The sequence below is a fragment of the Vicugna pacos genome, chromosome 2 (genome assembly GCF_048564905.1).
Source record: "Vicugna pacos chromosome 2, VicPac4, whole genome shotgun sequence".
In the NCBI taxonomy this organism is placed as follows: domain Eukaryota; kingdom Metazoa; phylum Chordata; class Mammalia; order Artiodactyla; family Camelidae; genus Vicugna; species Vicugna pacos.
Genome location: NC_132988.1, coordinates 27,362,747 through 27,383,685, shown reverse-complemented (window position 1 = coordinate 27,383,685; position 20,939 = coordinate 27,362,747). Strand labels below are relative to the sequence as shown.

Below are 20,939 nucleotides of genomic sequence, written 5' to 3'. Positions count from 1 at the left end.
TCCTGACCCTGACATTGGTATTTGCTCCTGAGAGACGTGGAAACACATTACCTAGAAAGCTTTGCAAACTACAAACGTGTGCGTATGCCAGCACTGATTTGGTGGAATGGCACTTTCTAGCCCTGTGCTGTGTTTCCCACAGAATGCTTTTCTGACACTGGACCGACCCGGTTAAAGGAGAGAAGGGGATGAGGCTCCGTTTTACTGGAAGACAAAGGAAGGGCAATGGAGAAAGCCTGGGTTTTTATCTATTTCTTTCCCTTCTGGTTACTACATGAATGATTTCTTATCTTTCATACCTTGGAATTTTGAAAAGGAAAACTTTGGTTTCTTAGATCCTTTTTCGCCCTCACACATTGAATTGTAATGTCTAGGAACAAAAGTTAAGAAATCATAGTTTTAGAAGGAAATTTGGGAATATGTAGAGTGTAAAAACTAAGTATTAAAATGTCTATTATATATATGCAATATATAACATAAATTATGACTATTAAAATTGTACATTACAACTTAAAGATTTAAGGCTTCATATTATATATAATAATAATTTATAGAAGGAAGATAGGTGACTGTAGATTTTAAATATTTATATGAAAATATTTTAAATATCTTTGTCTAATATTGAATCTTTACTGAGTTGGCTTATTTCTCTTATAATAACAATTTTCCATTTTTGGTATCATATTATCTTCTGCTGAATTTTAAGGGGAATCTTTGGTGTCAGTTATTGAAATGGCTCACAAATAAAAATGAACAAACATCATTAGTGATTGAAGGTCAAGTTGCCTAACTCTCCTCAAACCTAGTAGTAATATATGCTTCCTTAATTATTTTGTAAGATTTAGCAAACAGACTATATATGCGCATTGTATTTTAGGCTGATATTTTAGAGAGTAAATTAAAACGTAGCATGAACTCGGTAATGTGGAGGCATGAAATACTCACACACTTAAGAAAGGAAAAATAATCAAATGAGGGAATTCTGTTAGCTAAACATTAAAGCTAAATTTAATAATACTTGCATCTGCTACGGAGTGCCTATTTAAAAGCATGAGACGATGAAATAAGGCATAACACAGGCCCCACTTTCATAAATACACAACCAGTTTTACAAGGTGATAGTTATTCTCACCAATCACAGGTCGTGATATAAGCTCTGTGAATTTCAGGCTATAGTAAATAATTTTTAAATTATTTTAGAGTATTTCATGATTATATAAATGTACTCAACTTCATATAACAAAAGTTTTTTTGGTATTAGACAATGCAGAAATGCCTTTTGTTGATAAACTGGAGTGAATTCTAACTCCTTTGAACTTGAATTAAGCTAAGGATTTGAGAAATCTATATTTTAAAATTATATTATGAAATGGTAGGAAGATACTTATTTCTCAAATTATAACAACAGAATATTGTGTCTTATTAAATGTTACTGGGAAAGACAATTTTTTAATGCAAGTTTGCATTAGAATTATTTTTAGGATAATATTTGACATGTAATCATTTCATTTTCATCTCTCATAGTTGAGCTTGAAATCTAGAAATATAATTCTTGAGAATTTAAATTGCTTACTTTGTAGGAATTCTTCATAGGAATTGTGATTTCTTAATGCTGATTTAAAAAGTGTGCTCATTTATCTAATATGGGAGAATATTACTTTTACTTTAAATAAAAATGTTTAACATAGTACATTGCTTTGAAGTTAATTTTAAATCTATGTCCTTTTACTAATCTTTTGAAGTTTTTCACATTTCAGTTACTTTCTAATTTGAGGTATAGCTGTCAGTCAGTAGGTCCTATTATTTGTCGTACCATTCTTTCTTGGAAAGTAGTACCATGGCAGCTTGAAACTGTAAAAGAGTTTTTAACCAGATGTTTTAAGCAGGTCTTCCCAAGCTACTGACAAAAACAGTGTGACCTACATTCAAGAAAACTTACTATTGAAGACTACTGTATTGCAGGCACAGTGGTCTTCTGCTTTGTTTGCCCTAGATCTAGATTATATAAATGTTCTCAAGGCCAGCTATATAGGAAAATGATCATTGCTTGTGAACTTATCACAGACTGATGCGAAAGTAAGATCAATATCTTAATTTAAACTATAAATGTAATAACTGAATCAATTGAAATCCTCCTGAGAGCTCTCCAAGAGAAAATACTGTGAGAACTCAGCTTGAGAAGGTAAAGGGCATCAGATCAGCTTCACTGCTGGCCGTCACACATAGGTTCAGGCATCCTCACTTGGGGATGGCGACTGTGATACCATACCTCCTGCACAGATCAAAATAACTCGATCAGGTTGTCTTGGCGTCATCTGCTCTGGGTCGTCCTAGAAACATGCAAAAATACGTTTAATCACTGACCCCACCCCCCCCAACTCCATACCTCATACAAACCACCGGTCTTCCTTTGAGATAATTTTGAAAAAAAAAATAAATGAACCAACCTCGGGCATATTACAATACAAGTGAAAAGTTTTCCACTTCCTTTACTGTGTATATGAAGCACAAGCCGCTCACTTAGTTGGATTGTGGTGTCCTTAGACCTGAAAAAATAGTCTTACTATTTTCAGGATAGGTTTTCCTAAGCATCACTCATTTATTCGTTTTGACTTTATGATATCTTGGAGCTTTTCATTTCACAGGATTTCATTTTCTGATTATGATCTCAAAATATGAGTGTTCTTCGTTTGGACTCGTAGCCTACTGCAGAACTCCAAGAGTGAGTCTTTATACTGGTCCTCATGTCAGAGAAGTGATGTGTAGTTAGGAACTACAGCACAGGACCAGTCTGTCAGGGTTCAAACACTCCTCCAGCCAGTTCCTAGCTGTGTGACCTCTATAATTTCTTTAACCTTCCTGTAACTCATTTTCCTCATTTCTGACATAGATCCTCAAAAGCTCATTGTGGAGATCAAATTATTTAATGTATTCAAAGCAGTGAGTGCCGGGCCCAAAGGAAGCACTCATTAAGTGTTCAAGGCAACTATATATTCAGTTAAAATTGGAACAATGACATCAGCCTGGGTATGGAGAAAATTTAAATTCTGCGTTTAAATAGAACTAATTATGCTTTCTTTTACTCCCTGAGAAAAATCAGACTCCAAATGTTCTTTTCATGATATATCACTATTTTACATCTGCAGTATGTGTTCTTTCACAGAATGCATGTGTCTTAGAAGTACAGATCCCGATCTTTCTTTTTCATCTGTGAAACCAATAAAGTGGGTAGAATAGAACCAGAGGTATAATGCCCAGTAAAGACTAAGTTTTGCTTGTTTTAGAACGATGTTAGCCACAAAGCATGACTATAACTTTAAAAATTTCGTATTCTCATTATTTTACTTGTGCGTTTACAATGGGTGAAGACATTTGATTACATATGACAAATAGTAAAAATAATCAGACAAAAATACTCTTTTTTGAAATAACAGATTTTTAGTTAATATAGACAGCAGCATATTACATTTGATGATTGTAAGGAAAATAAAGAAATCATATTTCTTCAGGCCAAAATTTTTAAAATGATACTAATAGATGTCTGTATCCAGTTTGACTTAATCTCCACTTGGACAACTGTACTAACTCTTTAGGGTAAATTCTGTTACTTGAGTTCTGCTATCCCTGTGAGAGAGACACAAATACCATAAAATTATCAACGTAAATATAAAGGGCCTATTAATATGGAAAATTGAGTCTTTCTAGAAGATATACAAAGGATATCTATCTCTGCCATAAATCAGTCTTTGAACATGAAGAAGTCCAGAGATTTTCCTGCCTCCTTTTTCTCCCCTAAAATCCTATTATCTGATAAGTCTGATTGTCTCAGTCAGCCTTATATTTATGTTTTTGTAGCTTTGTCTTTCAAAGTCAGACAGAACTAGCAAATGATGTCACAAGCCTATTTGAGAAATGCCTGAAAAGCTGCCCAAATTTTACTTTCTGTTTATGGCTTATTCATTGGTTTCTCTCAAGTGTAATTCTCATGATTTTCTGATTCTCTGTGTTTTCTGTCTTCTGCCTTCCACATCAGTTTTGCATATATATCACTATTCTGCCTAAAATACAAGATGCCTAACAGCTAAGTTCCAGGGCCCAGTTGCATGCATCATGTGTTTTTATTTCTTTTTTATGTTTGTGTCACATATGAGAACAAAAAATTCTCCTTTTTTAAATAAAGTAGTGAAATTTCCTGTATTTAATAGTGTTGTTTCCCAACTATAGAAGAAAGGAAATCTTAAAAAGATTCGATTGTTTTTCATTTAACATATCTGTGAATGATGTTGCCTTGTCACCTGTATTAAGCATTGTCTCTCTTCTCAAAATGCACTTGTTTTCAATGATTCTATCTTGTTTCAAGTTGTCTTTTTAATCTCATTAACAGTTGAACAAGATATTTATTTTATTAGAATAAAACGGCTTTGGTTATCTTTGGGAAAGATCCCTTGGAGTGTAATCAAGGAAGTGTGTATAGAACTCTACTCTGGGGCAATATTGGAGGAATAACTGCGTGGTTTTAACTGATAGACAGAAAGGAGTACAGAACTGCATGAACAAAAGTAGGGAATCTGAAAGCAAACAAATATGGAGAAATGAATATTCTAGGTTGCCAAATCTATAAAATAAATTCAGCGGGGATAATAGTGGAATTTAAGGTTTGGAAGTTATGTTTTGGACAGATTCAGACAGATTTTGAATAAAAACACACATACTAATAGTAGCTAACAATTGTTAAGAACTCACTATAAGCCTGGCATTATTCTAAGAACTTTTCAGATACTAATGCATTCAAACCTTACAGTAACCAAATAAAGTAGGTATTTGTACTGTCTCCATTTTGCAAATTATAAAATTAGGAGAAAGAGATGTTGGGGAGCCAGACCATGGTGCCTGCTGGCTTATAAGGGAGAGCCAGTTTCTTTCTTCCTCCCTTCATCCCTTCCTTTGTCTCTTTCTTTCCCTTTCTTTCTTTCTTTCTTCCTTTTTTTCTTTCTTTCTTTCTTTTTTTCTTTCTTTCTTCCTTCCTTCCTCCCTTCCTTTCTCTTTCTTTCTTTCTTTCTTTCTTTCTTTCTTTCTTTCTTTCTTTCTTTCTTTCTTTCTTTCTTTCTTTCTTCCTTCCTTCCTTCCTTCCTTCCTTCCTTCCTTCCTTCCTTTCTCTTTCTCTTTTTCTCTCTTCCTGTCTTCTTCCTTTTTTTCTTTCTTTCTTTCAAACACCTGATTCTAGAGTACGCCTTTGTGATCAGTTCACTACTTGAATCCTAGGCTTAAGGAATTGGACACTCTTTAGAGCAAAGTCAGTAAGGATTTGTTGTAGGGGATTGTATGTTTGTTTTTGTTTTACTAACAGAGTGTTACCAAACTTTGTAATAATAACCCCGATGGAGAATGAAAATGAAAGGGTTAGAGAAATTTTGAAAAAAAATTAAAGTACTAGAATTCTAAATGTAACAATAAAAGGTAAAGAAAGTAGTTATCCAGGATGGTTCTTAAGTCTTGAGACTGGATGATTGAAAGAAGACGGCATTCTCAATCTCACAATTGTGAGACAGTGTAAAAAACAAGTGTACCTTCTTTTTTAAAGTAAGATTTTTAGAAGTAAAAAGTAGGTACTAGAAAAGATGACATGTAAAAATACTAGTAGATTAAGATACAACAGGGGCTATTGTTGGATAGGAAAGATTTGATCAAATGTACGTGACCTTTAAACACTTTAAATACGTTGTTTTAAATGCTATAATTAAAATTGTTTCTATGTCCTCACTATTTCTGTGACTTGCAGATCAGATGTTCCTAGGGTGAGATTTGCTGTGTCTCTCTCTGAAAAAATTATCCCTGAAGCAGCATTTTGTTAAAAAAAAAAAAGACATATATAAATCCAATACAAATCTTATAAAGTCAGTTTATTATTAGTCTGTGATCATCATATGCCTTATTTTCCTTTGTTAAAATTTGTAGAAAAAAAATGCCCCATGCTTTTCTGTAGGTTCCTAGCTTTTACCGCTGCTGACCAGACCTGAGGCTTAGGACAGTAGGACAGAGTCATTTCTTCCCGTAGCTCTTATCATCATGTTTTTTTTTAATCACGATTATCCTTAGAGTTAGGTTATCAGCCAAAAAAAAAACATGCAGGCAGTCATTTTGTCTACAAAACATTTTGTCACTGTTGGAAAACTTAGGGTGATGGAATGCAAACTGTTTCCAGATATGTGAAGTGTAAACCCTGGATCCTCGACTGGGGTCTGAGAGAAGACACAGGCATACTTCCTTTTGCAGCCCCAAACCCAGTCTTTTCTGCCTAATTCACCAAAATTAATGAAAACCCCTCTCCTTTTCCATCTGGCTTCTACTGTCAAATAATTAGAGGAGTTACTTGTATTTATAGACACTTGCCTTTAATATTCTCCTCTTTAAAGATTTTAAGAGGTTTTTCTGTTTCAGCCGCAATAACATTCACATATTTATTAGCTTTAAAGGTTTTTTTGTTTAAATCCTGCCTGTGTTTTTTGCTTCGTGCCATTCTATGGCCGTCAGTTTCTTGATACGCTGTTTTTCCCAGGCTCTTGTACTCTGACACATTCCACTCTCCCTCGGGAATGCGCTCTCATTTACAAAACCACCTCCCGCCACATCTGCTTGGCCATCTTCTCATCAATCAAGATTCAATTCATTTTACCTTTAATGAGAAGCCTTCCTGGACAAAGAGATAAATATATTTTTCTTGTAACTTCTTATAGATTTTTATATGTAATTGCTGTTTTCAAAATATCTTATAAAACAGTTGTTAGCCCATTGGACTGTTAGATCTTTTAGAGAAGAATCCATGTGTGTTCATTTTAGAGTCTCAAGTCCCGGAACCTTGTCTGCCTCAAAGCAAACACCCATAAAGGCTTATTAGACTGCATCAGCGAAACGGTAAAGGAAACAAACATCCTGAAACCAAAGAAGCAAGTGCCTTTTTTTCCCTTTTTAGTTATCTAGGGATCTTCCTGATTTACCTAAATTGATACAATTATAGTGCTCTCCGAACGGCTTAACAAGCAAATAAACAGCCCCTCAAAACCTGACCATTTCCACTTACAACTTACATTCCCTTGGATTTCATCATCTTTCAACCTTCCATGATTTTCATGTTCTTTTATTCTGGCCTTACCTGTGCTAAGACTAGTTCTTTTATTCTTTTTTTTTTCTTTCCCTTGATCACTTTCTTTCTGATAATTCTTTAATCCTCATATTTCAGTATCACCAACTGCCAGTTTTACTAGTTTATTTCTTTTCAATTGTGTCACATGTAATTGACAGACACACGTAAACGTTAAATAAATACGAAGTCATCTAAAATGAACATAGAGGGGGATCCAGCGCAGATACGTGAGTGGGAGCAGCAGATTGTTGATAGCACAGCAGAACTCTGACTGGACGCACTTTGGCTAGCTCTCCTCTAGGTCTCTGGGGTTTTCATGGAACTGTTTTTAATTTTAAGTCTTTAGTATTTTTACTTATCATCATTATAGCATTTCTTATTTTCAGACTTTTTCTGTATGGCATTGTCGCAACTAATGAGTATCTCAGATGCTTCTTTGAAATAATGATACAAAATTTTGATTTTGTTCTGTAAGAACTTGATTATGAGACATGTAGGTAGCTTTGTACATTAGTCATATTTTAAGAACAATATAGATATATTATATATAAGTATACTTTCTCAGTGTTGTTTAATCGGAATCTCTTACTGGCCTTACCAAAGGTTGATTATTTATAATTTGAATTGTTTCCTAGAAGTATTGTGCTATTTTTCATAGATAGTAAATGTATAACATGACTTATTTTTATTTACTTTATTAGGCAGTTAAATATTTGCAGTAATTAAGCTGAACCTTAACCAAACACAAAGCTTAAAGTTATAGGATGTAATATAACTGTTTAAGGATTTAAATCTTGTCATTTAATTAGAATATGACTAAAATGATTTTTAATATTTAACAAGCATGACACGATTTTATTATAACAACTTAGCATTTTTCTGATTTTTTAAAGCTGAGTTTGATTCACTGCTTATCAGTTTTCAAATCTCTAATTATCTGATTCTAGATTAAATTGAAGGAGGTGGTTTAATGAGTTTCTAAGATAAAACCAAAATTAGAATGATACTTAGGCTTAAATTTTAGAATAAATAATAAAACATTTTGTTTTTATGCAAAGGAGAAATAACATTTTATCAAATATGCTATAAATGTATCTCACAAAAGCAAAGATTTCACTCAAAACCAAGATTAAAATTTAATCGTAATACAAAGAATTTAAATGGCAATTAAGATTATGTTCACCTATGATGACAGATAACTGATTTTCATTTTTTATTTTTATCTCCTTTTGAATTCTGACTTCTTAATTTTAAAATCATTTTACATGAAAATGTATACAAAATTTATTACATGAAGTACAGTGCTACCAAATAATTAAAGAATGCAGTGCAACGTTTTTCTAGAAAACACAACATAACATTCTCTTCTGTGTTAACTAGTATTATCTGTGGTATTATGTAGCTGATGCCTTGAGGATGAGGTTTCCAGGTTTATCAAATAAAAATACATGACACCCACATATTGCATGGGGTGTATGTATACTAACAAATTAGTCATTGTGTATCTGAAATTCAAATGTAACTGGACTGCCTGTATTTTATCTGGCAACCCTGCTCAAGGAGTTATTGAAGCCTACAGTCTTGGGGTTCTAACCTGTTTAGTATGCAGGTGATCTTCCGGATACAGAACACCAGTGGTTAGCTTTTGCTTTTCAGCATGTCAGATGCATTTCAACTCCTTCTGAGTCTGCAATTCCTGTTTTTAATCTGCTGTTTGCTTTGACATAGAAGCAACTGAATTATGTTAGGGTAAATCAGATCATCAAGTATATTAAATAAATAGCCAAACCTTTACACACAGTTTCTAAATTATGTGTATTTTGTGTCTCTTTTTAAAAATAACCTCAAAATTGTGCTATTAGTATTTTATTTACCAGCCCAGAAGATTTTCCACTTATTTTCATGGTTTAGCTATCTGAGGTTTTAGTTAAATTCTGAAATCTTATCCCTGTTTCAGTAGGCTATTAGTGGTTAAAAAATTAGATACACAGCTATATATTTTTTAAATGAATGTCTTATGAATTTATTCTTAGGTTTTTCCCATCTTTCACTGTTGGAATTTCTACTTGGTTTTCATATGAAAGACGAAGTTGTGCATGTCACTAGTAATTGACTTAATAATGTGATACAATGATATTGTTGGTTGTAAATAGGTCTATACAGACATAATACCCTTATACTTATAGAAATAACCAATCCCATTCAAGAATTTTCCATGTCTCTACTTTGAAAATTAATGTTAATTTCAACCTTACAGGAAAGTAACTAATTTGATTTCCTTATAATGTCATTTTGAAGGAAACTACTTGAAATACAAATATCTAAATATCGATAAATATTACCAGCTCCATAATTTTCAAAGAAATAAAAGGAACCATTCATTCTTTGAAGAAGCATATGGATATCTTGTTAGAATTTAGATACCCGTAGTAATGGTATTTGTCTACGTTAAATGAAAGATCCTTTGTCTTTATTAAAATAAGATGTAATTGAATGGATTGTCTTCAAAAGGAATTGCAAGGGTACTTCTTTATTACCAATGTGAAGAATGTGATTTTTCAAATAGTTGTGGAACAAATCACAGGGTTTATATATTAGTGGATTATGATAAAGCATTCCAGAAAATTTGTCAATGATATTATAAACATGAAGAGAAATATATGTTAGAGTTCCACTTCCTAAATACATCGCAGTCTAGGATCAGTGCATTTAAAACATAATTCAGTCTCTAGACTTGATTTTAGTATACCCTGGAGGCAAGGGGGGTTTGTTTGTCAAAAAGAGCCTGGTGTGGTGGCCAAAGTGTTCTGGGTAGGGTCTTGTCCTATTATTTTTTCCCCCTCAGGGAAAATCTGTTATACCTACAAGGCATAATTTTTTACATTTCTAGATAAGTTTTGAATACATCCAGTCAGTCTATAGAATTCTATACAAGTACATTGTCATCGTAAGTTTTTAAAACAATATTTTAACATGAAAGTTTAATTTTTTAGCATTTAAAAAACCAGATATTTAGAATACTGACAATTCTTTTATCTAGAAGATTACCATATACTTTTAGATATCTTTCTTCAATCAATTCAGAGAATGATAATAATCAAATTGTCTAATTAAAGGAATTAATATACTATACAGGTTTCTGTTATAGATTTCAAAGTATTCTTAATTAATATAATTAATTAGAGATAAAGATTTCTAAACCAAATAAAATTGAGTTACTATAATTACACCTACCCTGTTAAAAATATTACTGGTAGCTGGCATGGTCACAGTAACCCATAGAGTAGATATTTCCTGGTGAACCAGTTGTAAATGTACTGTTGCTTTAATAAGAAGGTCATTTGAAATTACACGTATATTTACATGCACACAAACACAGAAAGCTATATAGGAATATCTAAAAGCCTATGGATCCTCTGTCTAGAAGGAACTCGGGGGACTCACTTCCTCATACAGAGCTTTGCAAGGGTAATGGTATTCTGTTGTACTGTGAACTGTACTTGCAGACAAACAGAAGCAAGGCTGTTAAGTCTTTTAATTAACAACAAAATGTGGTTTAAAAATAAACTCTGAGCAAGAATAAATTTTGAAATTTTCACAGGTAGTAAATTCAGGGCTTTGCACAGTGCATCAACTCTGCTTTCTCTTGAGGGTAACTTCCAGCTGATAAAATTAATTCTTTCTTTGCACACATCATTCTTAGTGAGGAAATGAAGTCCAATACGTTTTTATTCCATGGCCTCAAATTGATATACAGTCGCTTTGCAATTGAATAATAGCAGTATTGGTAACGAGATTCTTAGGCAAGATGGTGACTATTTAAGGGTGCCAGAGTTGCCATAGCTAGAAGGTCTATTAAGAGAATATTATGCTCAATATGTTTGTCTCCTGTCTTAGAAAGGACCCATTTTACTCATTAATTGATGTATATGTTTTAGTCCACGAAACTACACTTACCAATTTCTTATCTCTTAAAATACCCATAGATTTATCTTTTAATTTAATAGACATTTATTAATTGCAAATTATGTTGTGAGCATTGCATACATATATAGACTAAACTGAAAATACACACATGGCTTTACTACATATTTCTTACGTGAACAGTCTGAAGGGTTATTTGAGTCATTTATTTCACAAAGTTTGCTCTCTAAAAGACTAATCAAATTTACATATGAGAAGCACCTCCTCCAAATAAACTCTTGTTTTCTAGATATATTCTATAATCCCTTAATTCTGTCAAGCTAGAATAAAAAGGCATACTGCTTGATGACAGGAAAAAAGGAAATTTAACAAGAGGATGGTGTGAACATTATAAAATAAATAGAAGAACTCAAGTTTATGCTGTACTGAGCAACTACTATTGGACAGAAAAACAATCTATATCATATTAACAGAAAGCCTTCAGTCTTTATAATTCATAATAAACCACAGAATGTAATCAGTGTTTTTTTTTTACCATATATATATTTAAACAATTTTTGTAATTTTTGTGAGGAGGTAAACATTTATAATATGAGCAATATACAACTATATTTTAAAAAATAAAAGCACATATAAAGGTGTTCAAGTAGAAGATAAAAGATAAAGCAGTGACCCACTTTTAATAGTTAACACATGCTCATTTCTGAACTTTAGGGTTAAACAGAAAAAAAAGTCCTTTAGAGACATTTTTGAAGATTCTCTTCAAAACGGTTCAAGAATAAGACAGAGGAAAGTTAAAAGAATGATTATTCAGCTGGACTGAGCTCTAATGGGGGCTTGCTTTTAAATGATCTTTCAGTTTATGATATGCTTTCACACGGGGAACAGAGAGCAGGTGCTTCTGACTTCCACAAGGGGAACGGGCTGAAACTCTCCTACGCTAGATTCACTTGACACACACAGTGTCCTGACCGGGAGGCTCGTTAAACATTTGAATGAGCTCGGAATCCATTACTGATCTCAGCCTCTAGAAGTTTTTCACTGTAGTGGAGAGTTTCAGTCATCTGGGATATTTGAAGGCTGTTCTTTCTTTTAGCTGCAGAAGTAAATAGATCACTTCACCAGCTTTATTTATTATTTGAGCTCCTGTGGTTCACACAGTCATAAAGGATAAAAGGTATTATGCTTCCTGCTCTGTAAATAGAGGAATGTGAATTTTCCAATAATCCAATTGTCATTTTCATGTATTATACAAAATTATTTTTCACCAGACTATTATTAAGCTATAATATATGAAATAAATGGAAAATCAGTAATGCTATTTTTCAATTATTTTTGAGACATACATGTTTAGAGTCATTCTTCAGTCATTCATCAAAATTTTTAAATGCTCCACAGCTTAATATTATACTTTACAAATTGCCAAAGGCAACAACAGGATTCCACAATATAAGGAAAAGTGTGAATCTTGGAACTTTTATTAAAATTGTATGTGTATGCTGAAAATATACATACATAAATGTTAAATATATACATATACATATATATGCTAAATTATAAAAAGGTAGGTATTTGAATCTCTTCTCCATTGAGAGTAATTTTTCATCTGTAGTTCAGACAGTAAGATAAACGTCTTAAATGTAACATTTCTGACTCACCATGAAGAATAAATGCAGTGACTGAATAAACAGAGGTATAAAGGGATACTAATCCTCCTTTTCCTTTTCATTTGACTGAAAATAGAATATTTCATTCATGTCAAGTGACCAATTCCCTACACCTGCTGATGAATATAGCTAGGGAAAAACGCATTTGTGAAATGGAAAGGAAAAGCAGAAATTCTCCAACTCTGCTTTGACAACGCCAAAATATGTATGGGCTATCAGAAAGCCTAGAGATTCGACGTATTTGGCCCACACTCTAGCCTGAAACGCTTCAACAAATGCATAGTTCACACTGTGGAATAATTGTCCCTGGTACAGGCTCTAAAATGTTAGAAAATTGATTTCCTTTTATATTTGTGCGCTGCTTCTCCAACATTAACCCTCACAGCCCCTGAAGAATAATGATTATTCAGTATTTAAACTCACCTCCCAAAAGCCTTGAAACAAAATGTCTGTGGCTGTAATTTTAGTAATAATATAATATTTTATTTTCTCTGGTTTGTCTAGCAATCCTTAACACTGGGGAAATTGTAGCTTTTCAAATAAAGTAAATCTTCCCCCTCCATTCTAATTTGTTATGACTTTCAGTCTCGGTCCTTATACTTGTCCTATTCAGATTTGCATTTCCTGAATTAAAAGTTAGGTGGGGAGAGGTCAGTTTAATGCAGGGCAAGTACATTATTCAGACAACTATGGGAATAGATGCACTTTAAATAAAATCACTGCACATGTCACCCTAAGCAGTAATAAAATATACTTTTAAGCTTATGTTTATATTTCAGTTGTTGAGTTTACTGTAGACTAAGCTTCTGTGTTCCTGTAACTCTGAACCATTTTAATAACACAATTTCTTTCCATATTTTGATCAAATCAAACGAACATACTATCTATGCTAATAGCTTTTCTCATAAATCATCTTTTAACTTAATTAGAAATATTTTACTGATTTAAACATGTGTTAGGTTGACTTATTTCTGCATTTATACTAAGGTGCAGCTTTTCAGTATATTCATTTTTCACTCAGTGAATTAGTTTATAGGTTGAGTATGGGTCACACCTGAATCTCTTTTGTTTCTGAAATACTAGAATGATGTTTCCTATAAATCAGTATTTTCTTTTCTTTCCTTTTTTTGATTGTTCAATCAGTATTTTCTGATTTATATTGCTTAAGAAAAAACTTCAACCTGCAAGTAATATCTCTAACTTATTTTGAGAAGTAATATTACGTATAGGGTGATGATATTTTCTGGGTTGTCCAGAAAAGCACAAGATTATGTCTCGCATCATTGTTAATAGTGCTCCCTCTCAGTCACGTAGTTGTTCAGTTTAGACAGTATATTTTTTGGTGATCATAATTATTGTTCCATTTCATTTTATAAACCTGAATTTCTATGATGGCTAAATATTTTGATTTACTGAAGAATTTTAAATCTTAATTGCTATAAGGAAAATATAAATTATTTATCAAGATTTTCATGGAGCAGAAAGTTTGAATTCAAGGGCAAAGGAAAATAGGATTTGATTCTTTTACAAGAGTGACGTTTCTATTTGCTTGCAGAATATTCTCTGTAGCATTATGACCAGGTAAGTTGTAATAGCTACCATGTAGTCCCTTGTAGCAAACTCATTTTATAATTCTTGATATTATAAAGCAAATTATGTTTTGATTATTTTCAATACTGGTCACCACACAGACCATGTATATATTCGTTTTCACTTAGATTTCTGTCAGTCAGTGGAGGTACCTGACTTTTACAATTTTAATTGTTGTGTTTCTGCTAAAAGGTGAACTGATGAAGGAATGCTTAATGGTCTGGTCAGAAACTGAGTTAATTAGAGAAAAAATTAAGAAAAATATATACCTAGAAAATCTACTTGAAATGAGTGGAAGTACCATAGGAGAGGGATTGAAATGGTCACTATGTTCTTAAGCTAAAATAAAAAAGCCACTATGCACTGGATGGAAACAATTAAGTTATGCTATTTAGGGTAGTTCTTATTTTTAATGAAATACACATATATGTGATTTTTAAAAGATCACAACTGAACTATCTTGATTTTTAGCACATTTGTATTATACATCTCTTTCGTGCCAAATACTGAACTAGAAGATGCAGCTTCCTTCATGTGCACATAGGCAGATATTACAGAAATTACAAAGATTATGAATAGGTGGGAAGAAATATCCTTTACCACTATAAATACATAAAATATTTAAAACCATAAATTCCAAATGATTGAATTTGGACATTCTGCTTCATGATTCAATATGTTTTATAAGACTGGACCAAATTCAATAATACCTTTTACTACCCTTCACCTGTTTCCTCTTTAGGAAAAAAAACAAGTTCCTTTTGGGGAGAAATCTATTTTTAAAAAAAATTATAGGCCATAAAAAATTCAGTTTTTATATAATTCTAAAAAATAGATAAAATAAACCCATAAAATGTTAACCATTCTTTAATTTTTTAACTACATTAACACTTTCTGGCACAGTTTTCTCTATTATATATAGATTAAATATAATTAATTTAAAGTTTATCAAATTAAATATATAACCAGTAATTCACAGATATTCTAAAGACTTATTCCAGAAATGTAAGGGCCAAAGATTTTTCTTCTACTCTGATTGTTCATAAGTAGTGAAGTAGGGATTGATTTTAAAAAGTTGATCTTCACATAATTGTTGTTCGATGTATAAAGTGCGCATTTCCCACGCAAAACCAATTTGCATAAATGTCAAAATTGTCATTTTGAGAAAGCCGAACAACAGAATGACTCTGACTATTAGAAACCAAGGTGACACGAAATATTTCGCCACTACGTGGGTCTGGTACGGACAGACAACTTGTCTCCACTGTATTTGCTTCTTTTACAAAAATGTGTCCTTCTAAACAGCAAAAGTCAGGCTCTTTTTCTTAGAGTATTTTTTTTTTCTTTTTCACAGCACGGAAAAGGATATGCTAGTCAATTCTACAGGACTTACCTGAAGCAGCATGATTTGCACAAAGTCGACCAACAAAAGCATCAACTTTTCAACTTCATTATCTTGGCCATCCAGTTAGTTGTGTGTAACTGAGTATCAGATTGCCGACGGAGTCATCGTGGCCAATTATAGGACCCAATTGCTCTCAGCAGGCCTGAGAAATGAGTTGAAACGTGCAGAACTGTAGAAACTTTAGGCAACTGATTTTGCCTCTCCGATCAGTGTGTGCCTGTTTACAGGACTATATATCTTTCTCTCTCCAAATGTCACTGAGCCCTTTCGATGTTTATATTCACCACGAGAAGCCAGTCGTAAAGATAAAGGAAATTTGTGCATTATAAATGCAATATCACTGTTTTAAACTTGACTGTTTTATATTATTTTTGTGTGATCAAGTGTTCCCCAAACTATTCCAACTTTACAAGAGAGATTGTGATTATGTTCTTTTCACCTGTGGGCTATAAAACATGTTGTATTCTGAAGACCCACAAAATATCAAAGACATTCTGTAGTTTATACACCGTGTTGCAAAGTGTTTACTGTACGATTTCAAAGCTTCTAAATAAATATAAAATATATATATATATTATATTATATAATTTTCCTAAAATGTGGTACAACTCAGTTGGTTTTTAAATGGATTCATACAGTCCACATCATACAATAAAGTGAAAGGTAATTCAGGGTCCCAAAGATAAACTTACTAAGAAAAAAACAATCATTAACAGTTTCCTCTCAGTTTTCATCTCTTATTCAACCCTGTTTTTCCTTGTTTAAAAGAAAACGAAGCTCTAAGCTACAAAATTTTGTCAAGAACTCATACTGAATTTTCAATGCCAAAGATACAGCTGTCGACGTTATCACAGGAGCACTGAATATGTACTATCAAAATATCTAACAATCTACGTTGTTTCGATTCTATTTCTATGGCTTTGAATTTAGAGTCATTTAAAGCTTTTATAAGGAATCTATAAACTCACCTGTATTTGTTGCTAGGAAAAAAAGAAACACTGGGTGTCTGTACATTTTGTGGTGTAAAATATGTAACTGAAAATTACTATTTTAAGAAGTCCTCAAACATGTCACTCACACAGAATTTTATTTTACGTAGTTTTACATAGTTTTGTGACTTCTAATAACTCATGCATATAAAAATCTATAACTCTATATGAATATATAGAGACATAAATATTTGAACTGGTAAAGAATAACTATAAGATATAAAGGATCTCTAAATTTAAAACAAATTAAATAAATTTGGAGATAGAAACATGGTACATTACTGCTTCAGTATTATGTGTGGAAATTTTATAGCTTAAATGTAGTCAGTGTCTTATTAAGGAGAAAATTCTTCATGAGTCAGGCTTGAAAAGTGAAGCTTGCCCTTTTCCTTTATGTCAACAAAGTTAATTATTAAATTCAGTAAGATGAATTTTCCTTCCTTTTACATATTCTCCTTTTTGCAGACTGTTATTTACTGCTTGTTGAAATACAATTTAGACAGGGAAAAATCAGATTGTGAGATAATCTTCTAAGCAAAACCCAGATTTGTCACAGCTCTCCTCTAAAAACCCCTTCAACGTTATATCTAAATGTTTGCCCAACTCAAATTACAGGCTGATTTTGAAATATTTCCCTTAATTTTTAACTTATGTTCAATGATAGTTTGAGCCATGCTATGTTATTGAAGAACAGACTAAAACTTAACACATAGCGAATGTTTTCCACCTAATTTTATGCCATTTAAGTGGGAATATGTTCCTAGATTTAACATTAAAATGCATACATATATTCCTAGGACCTCGATGTGTATATTTGAGTGATACCTTGGTATCACTTATCTGACTTATCAAAATAGGTATTAATATGTCATTATCCCAGTCAATTTATGTATCAGCATATGTGTAATGTTCCAGTCTTTTGGGGACCCTTTAAAAATAAATGATGCTAATCCGTCATGAATGACACAGAAAGCACATACCTTCACTAGGTGCAGCAGTAAAATTTTCTCAAACTTTTGGCATTACTACATTCGTATTTTGAATGATGGACTAATTTAGTAACGAGATGTTTTTATATAATTTAACTGGGAAAAAAGTCTATTTGTTGCAATTACTTTTCAAACAAGAAACTTATTTTCTTGTTGAGTCACTCTGCTTTAATTAAAACTTTTCACTCATCATTTTACAATTATGGGGGGAAAACCCACTTCCACCTGCCTTCTTACATGCATTGAAAATAAGGTTATACTCACTTCATATGTAATAGCTATATTAATTCATTTGACTTAAAGAAATTTGCTTAGTAAACTAGTCTTTTATATGATTGTAATTTCCATTGAACGAGCGTCTCATACCATATATTTATGTATTCTTTTTTAATATATTCTAGTAACCAGTTATATTAATTTACATTTTAGTTCTTAAATATTATCATCAATCTACAAAAACAGAAAACAACAAATAGAATTATTTAAATCTAAAATACTAATGATTTTAGGACAAATAGAATCTGTGGGACAAAGAATTATTTAAACATAAAATACTCAATAATTAGGTTATTAATCAACTATTTTATTGATAATAAATCAGAAGTTACAACAGAGTAAGAATATGATTTTATTAAATTGGCTAAAATGTTATCTACCAATGCAGGGGCCTGTAGGATGGAAAGATGCAACCAAACAATAATGAAGTTCTACTTAGTCTACTCATCTTAATAGTCAACCTTCCATAATTTTATGCATATCAAAGAAAAATAATATCCAAATTATTAGGCAGTATTTCATCAGTTAATTTTTTCAGAAAAGAATAATCATGACATTTACTCCTTGTTAAGATGGTTAGTTTTAGAGTAGTAAAAAGTGAAAATGTTTTCCTGTGGAAACAGTGTCTTGATGTTTCAAAGGTATGTCAAATGACAATTCTTAGAAATATTTCATCCATATGTAAAATTCTAATTTTTAACTTGTGAACAAAATTTTTTGAAATCAAATACTTAAATACCACATCAGAATTACTTTACAGATATAATGATGTCTGTATCATGATAAGTGTATCATCTTTCTAGAGAAATACTAAGGAAATATGTACATTTTATTTAATGAAGATATTAAATGCAATGCCTTTATCAAACATTGCAAGTTAAGTGCTACAGTAGAGGATTTAAATATTTTAATTACTTTTTCCTCCTGTTTCATTCCCTAATAGTGTTATAATTTGCTCTCAGATCTCTTGAATTGTAGAAACCCTCCTGTATCTTCCGTAAAAGGAGGAAAGGAAATCCTCACAGTTCTTGACATCAACTTTAATAACTGTGCATTAATGGTACCATTTTACCTTCCAAATGTTATTTACTGGAGTAAAGTTCATCTTTAATATAATTATTCAGTCAGAATGTTGCAAATGTTAAGCAGGATAAAGAAAATTATTCATGTTACTGACTGATAATAGCACTGTTATTTGTCACTGCATGTGTTTTTTTTCTCCCCTTCATATTTCTACATGTGAGTTTAATACCCAAGGAATTCAAAAATACTGAAAACACTGGTAGACTTGAGATTTTTTCTGAAAATCTTCTATTTTTCATATTGCAGTTTCTTGGGTTCTTTATCTTTTTCAATTCTAATTTTGTAGTGGTAAAGGCTTTGCACTTAACATCCTTTTTATGTTCCTTTTTAACAAGGAAAAACAGAAAATGACAAAATCCATATTTTTTATGCCATGGAGTAGTAAAATTATTTTATATATTGTTAGTGTTTCAAGGAATAGCCCTCTGCTAGGTCAAACAAAATCCTTATACAGTAATTTGTGAAACTACTGTTCGGTAGAGTATTTTTGTTTTTCCTTCTAAAACTTGGTATAGGTTTTAGATTATAGCGTTCTATAAGAATGCCGGTAGATGGATGCCGCCAGAGTATTGCAGGCAATAATATGATTAAAATTCTAATCCCTTTAGTGTGCATGCATGTATTTCTAACCACTGCTATTTTTTAAGTATTTGTAAAATTAGAAAAATGGCTTTTATTTCTTGAAAACTTGTCACATGTTGAGTTTGAAGTTTTACACTCCAGATGTTTTTGAGTTGCATGAAAATGTTGCATTAAGGATGCAAAAAAATGAAATTTTCACATGAGACTCAAAAATTTCTGAATGATAGAACTCAGACTTCCAATACAACCATACATCCTTGAGCTGAAAGTAAGCAGGGGGTTCAGCTCTAAACACATTTTTTTGAGACAGTTATCTGTGAGTGAAAACAGGGTATTATAACAAAAGATGAGTTTAAATCTTAACTATAGTGTTTGTTACTGTGAATGCTATAATACTACATAAGTAAAATGAGTGTAAATGTAATATATTATTTTATACTGCTGTATACATATGAACTCAATAAACTAGGATACATATTATGCCATTTTTCCATGCATGGATCTTCCACTGACGCCTGTGGGAGCTTTGAATAAAAATCAGTGGCAAAATATGGCCCTAAGTTTAAAAACAACTAATGCCGATTTAGTAATTTTAGTCTTAATATAACAGGTCTAAGGGGACATCTGTTCAAAACTGAGTCTCATTTGAAGCAACATATGCTAGGTTGAAAGGATTTCACTGTATTTATAGTTTTGAAAGCAGGCATTTAGTTCCATATGATTCTCATGATACCCACAATGAATATTTTAAATATATATTTTTTCCACCTGATGTTATATTTTCTTTTTAATTTTTAAGTCATAGTAATAGCAAGGGTCCACAAGGATAAATACAGAGATTGTATATAGCATTTGAGTGCCTTCAAACAGTAAAAAAAAAAAAAAATTTATTTAAAATTTTAAAAACAAACAGTTTCATTTTTAAAGTTGATGGAAACTTTAAAAAAAAAATCACATGGGTATCATTTTCCAAGAAGATATGAATTAAGGTATCGACTTTTCTATGATGTAAAAATAATCTGAAGGAGTCTTACAGAAATTTACTTTCTGAAATAGCTAAAAGTAATAGAAGAAATGTATGCTTCTTAATCTCATGTGTGGTTTGTATAATTTATTTTCTTGAGTTCAAACTACACATATCTGGACAGAGTTTCATTTTATGAAGCAAAAGGGAGAAGATTAGGTCTTCGAACATTTAATAAAGCCAACCCTATGGTGGAAAACAAGTGAATAAAATATACAGGAATGATAGTCCTCTTACTAGTATCTTTTCTGAGAATCATATCATGAACT

At 31.9% G+C, this 20,939-nt stretch overlaps 1 protein-coding gene across 1 annotated transcript in view; it reads left to right on the top strand.

The window, feature by feature from the left end:
- Positions 1 to 17,143, top strand: part of PCDH10 (protocadherin 10) — a 40,599-nt gene extending 23,456 nt beyond the window's left edge. Inside the window, exon 5 of the mRNA XM_006211586.4 lies at positions 15,677 to 17,143. Coding sequence (XP_006211648.1) covers positions 15,677 to 15,696 — 20 coding nt within the window. The 3' untranslated portion in view covers positions 15,697 to 17,143. The remainder of the gene's footprint in view (positions 1 to 15,676) is intronic.
- Positions 17,144 to 20,939: the final 3,796 nt, after the last annotated feature.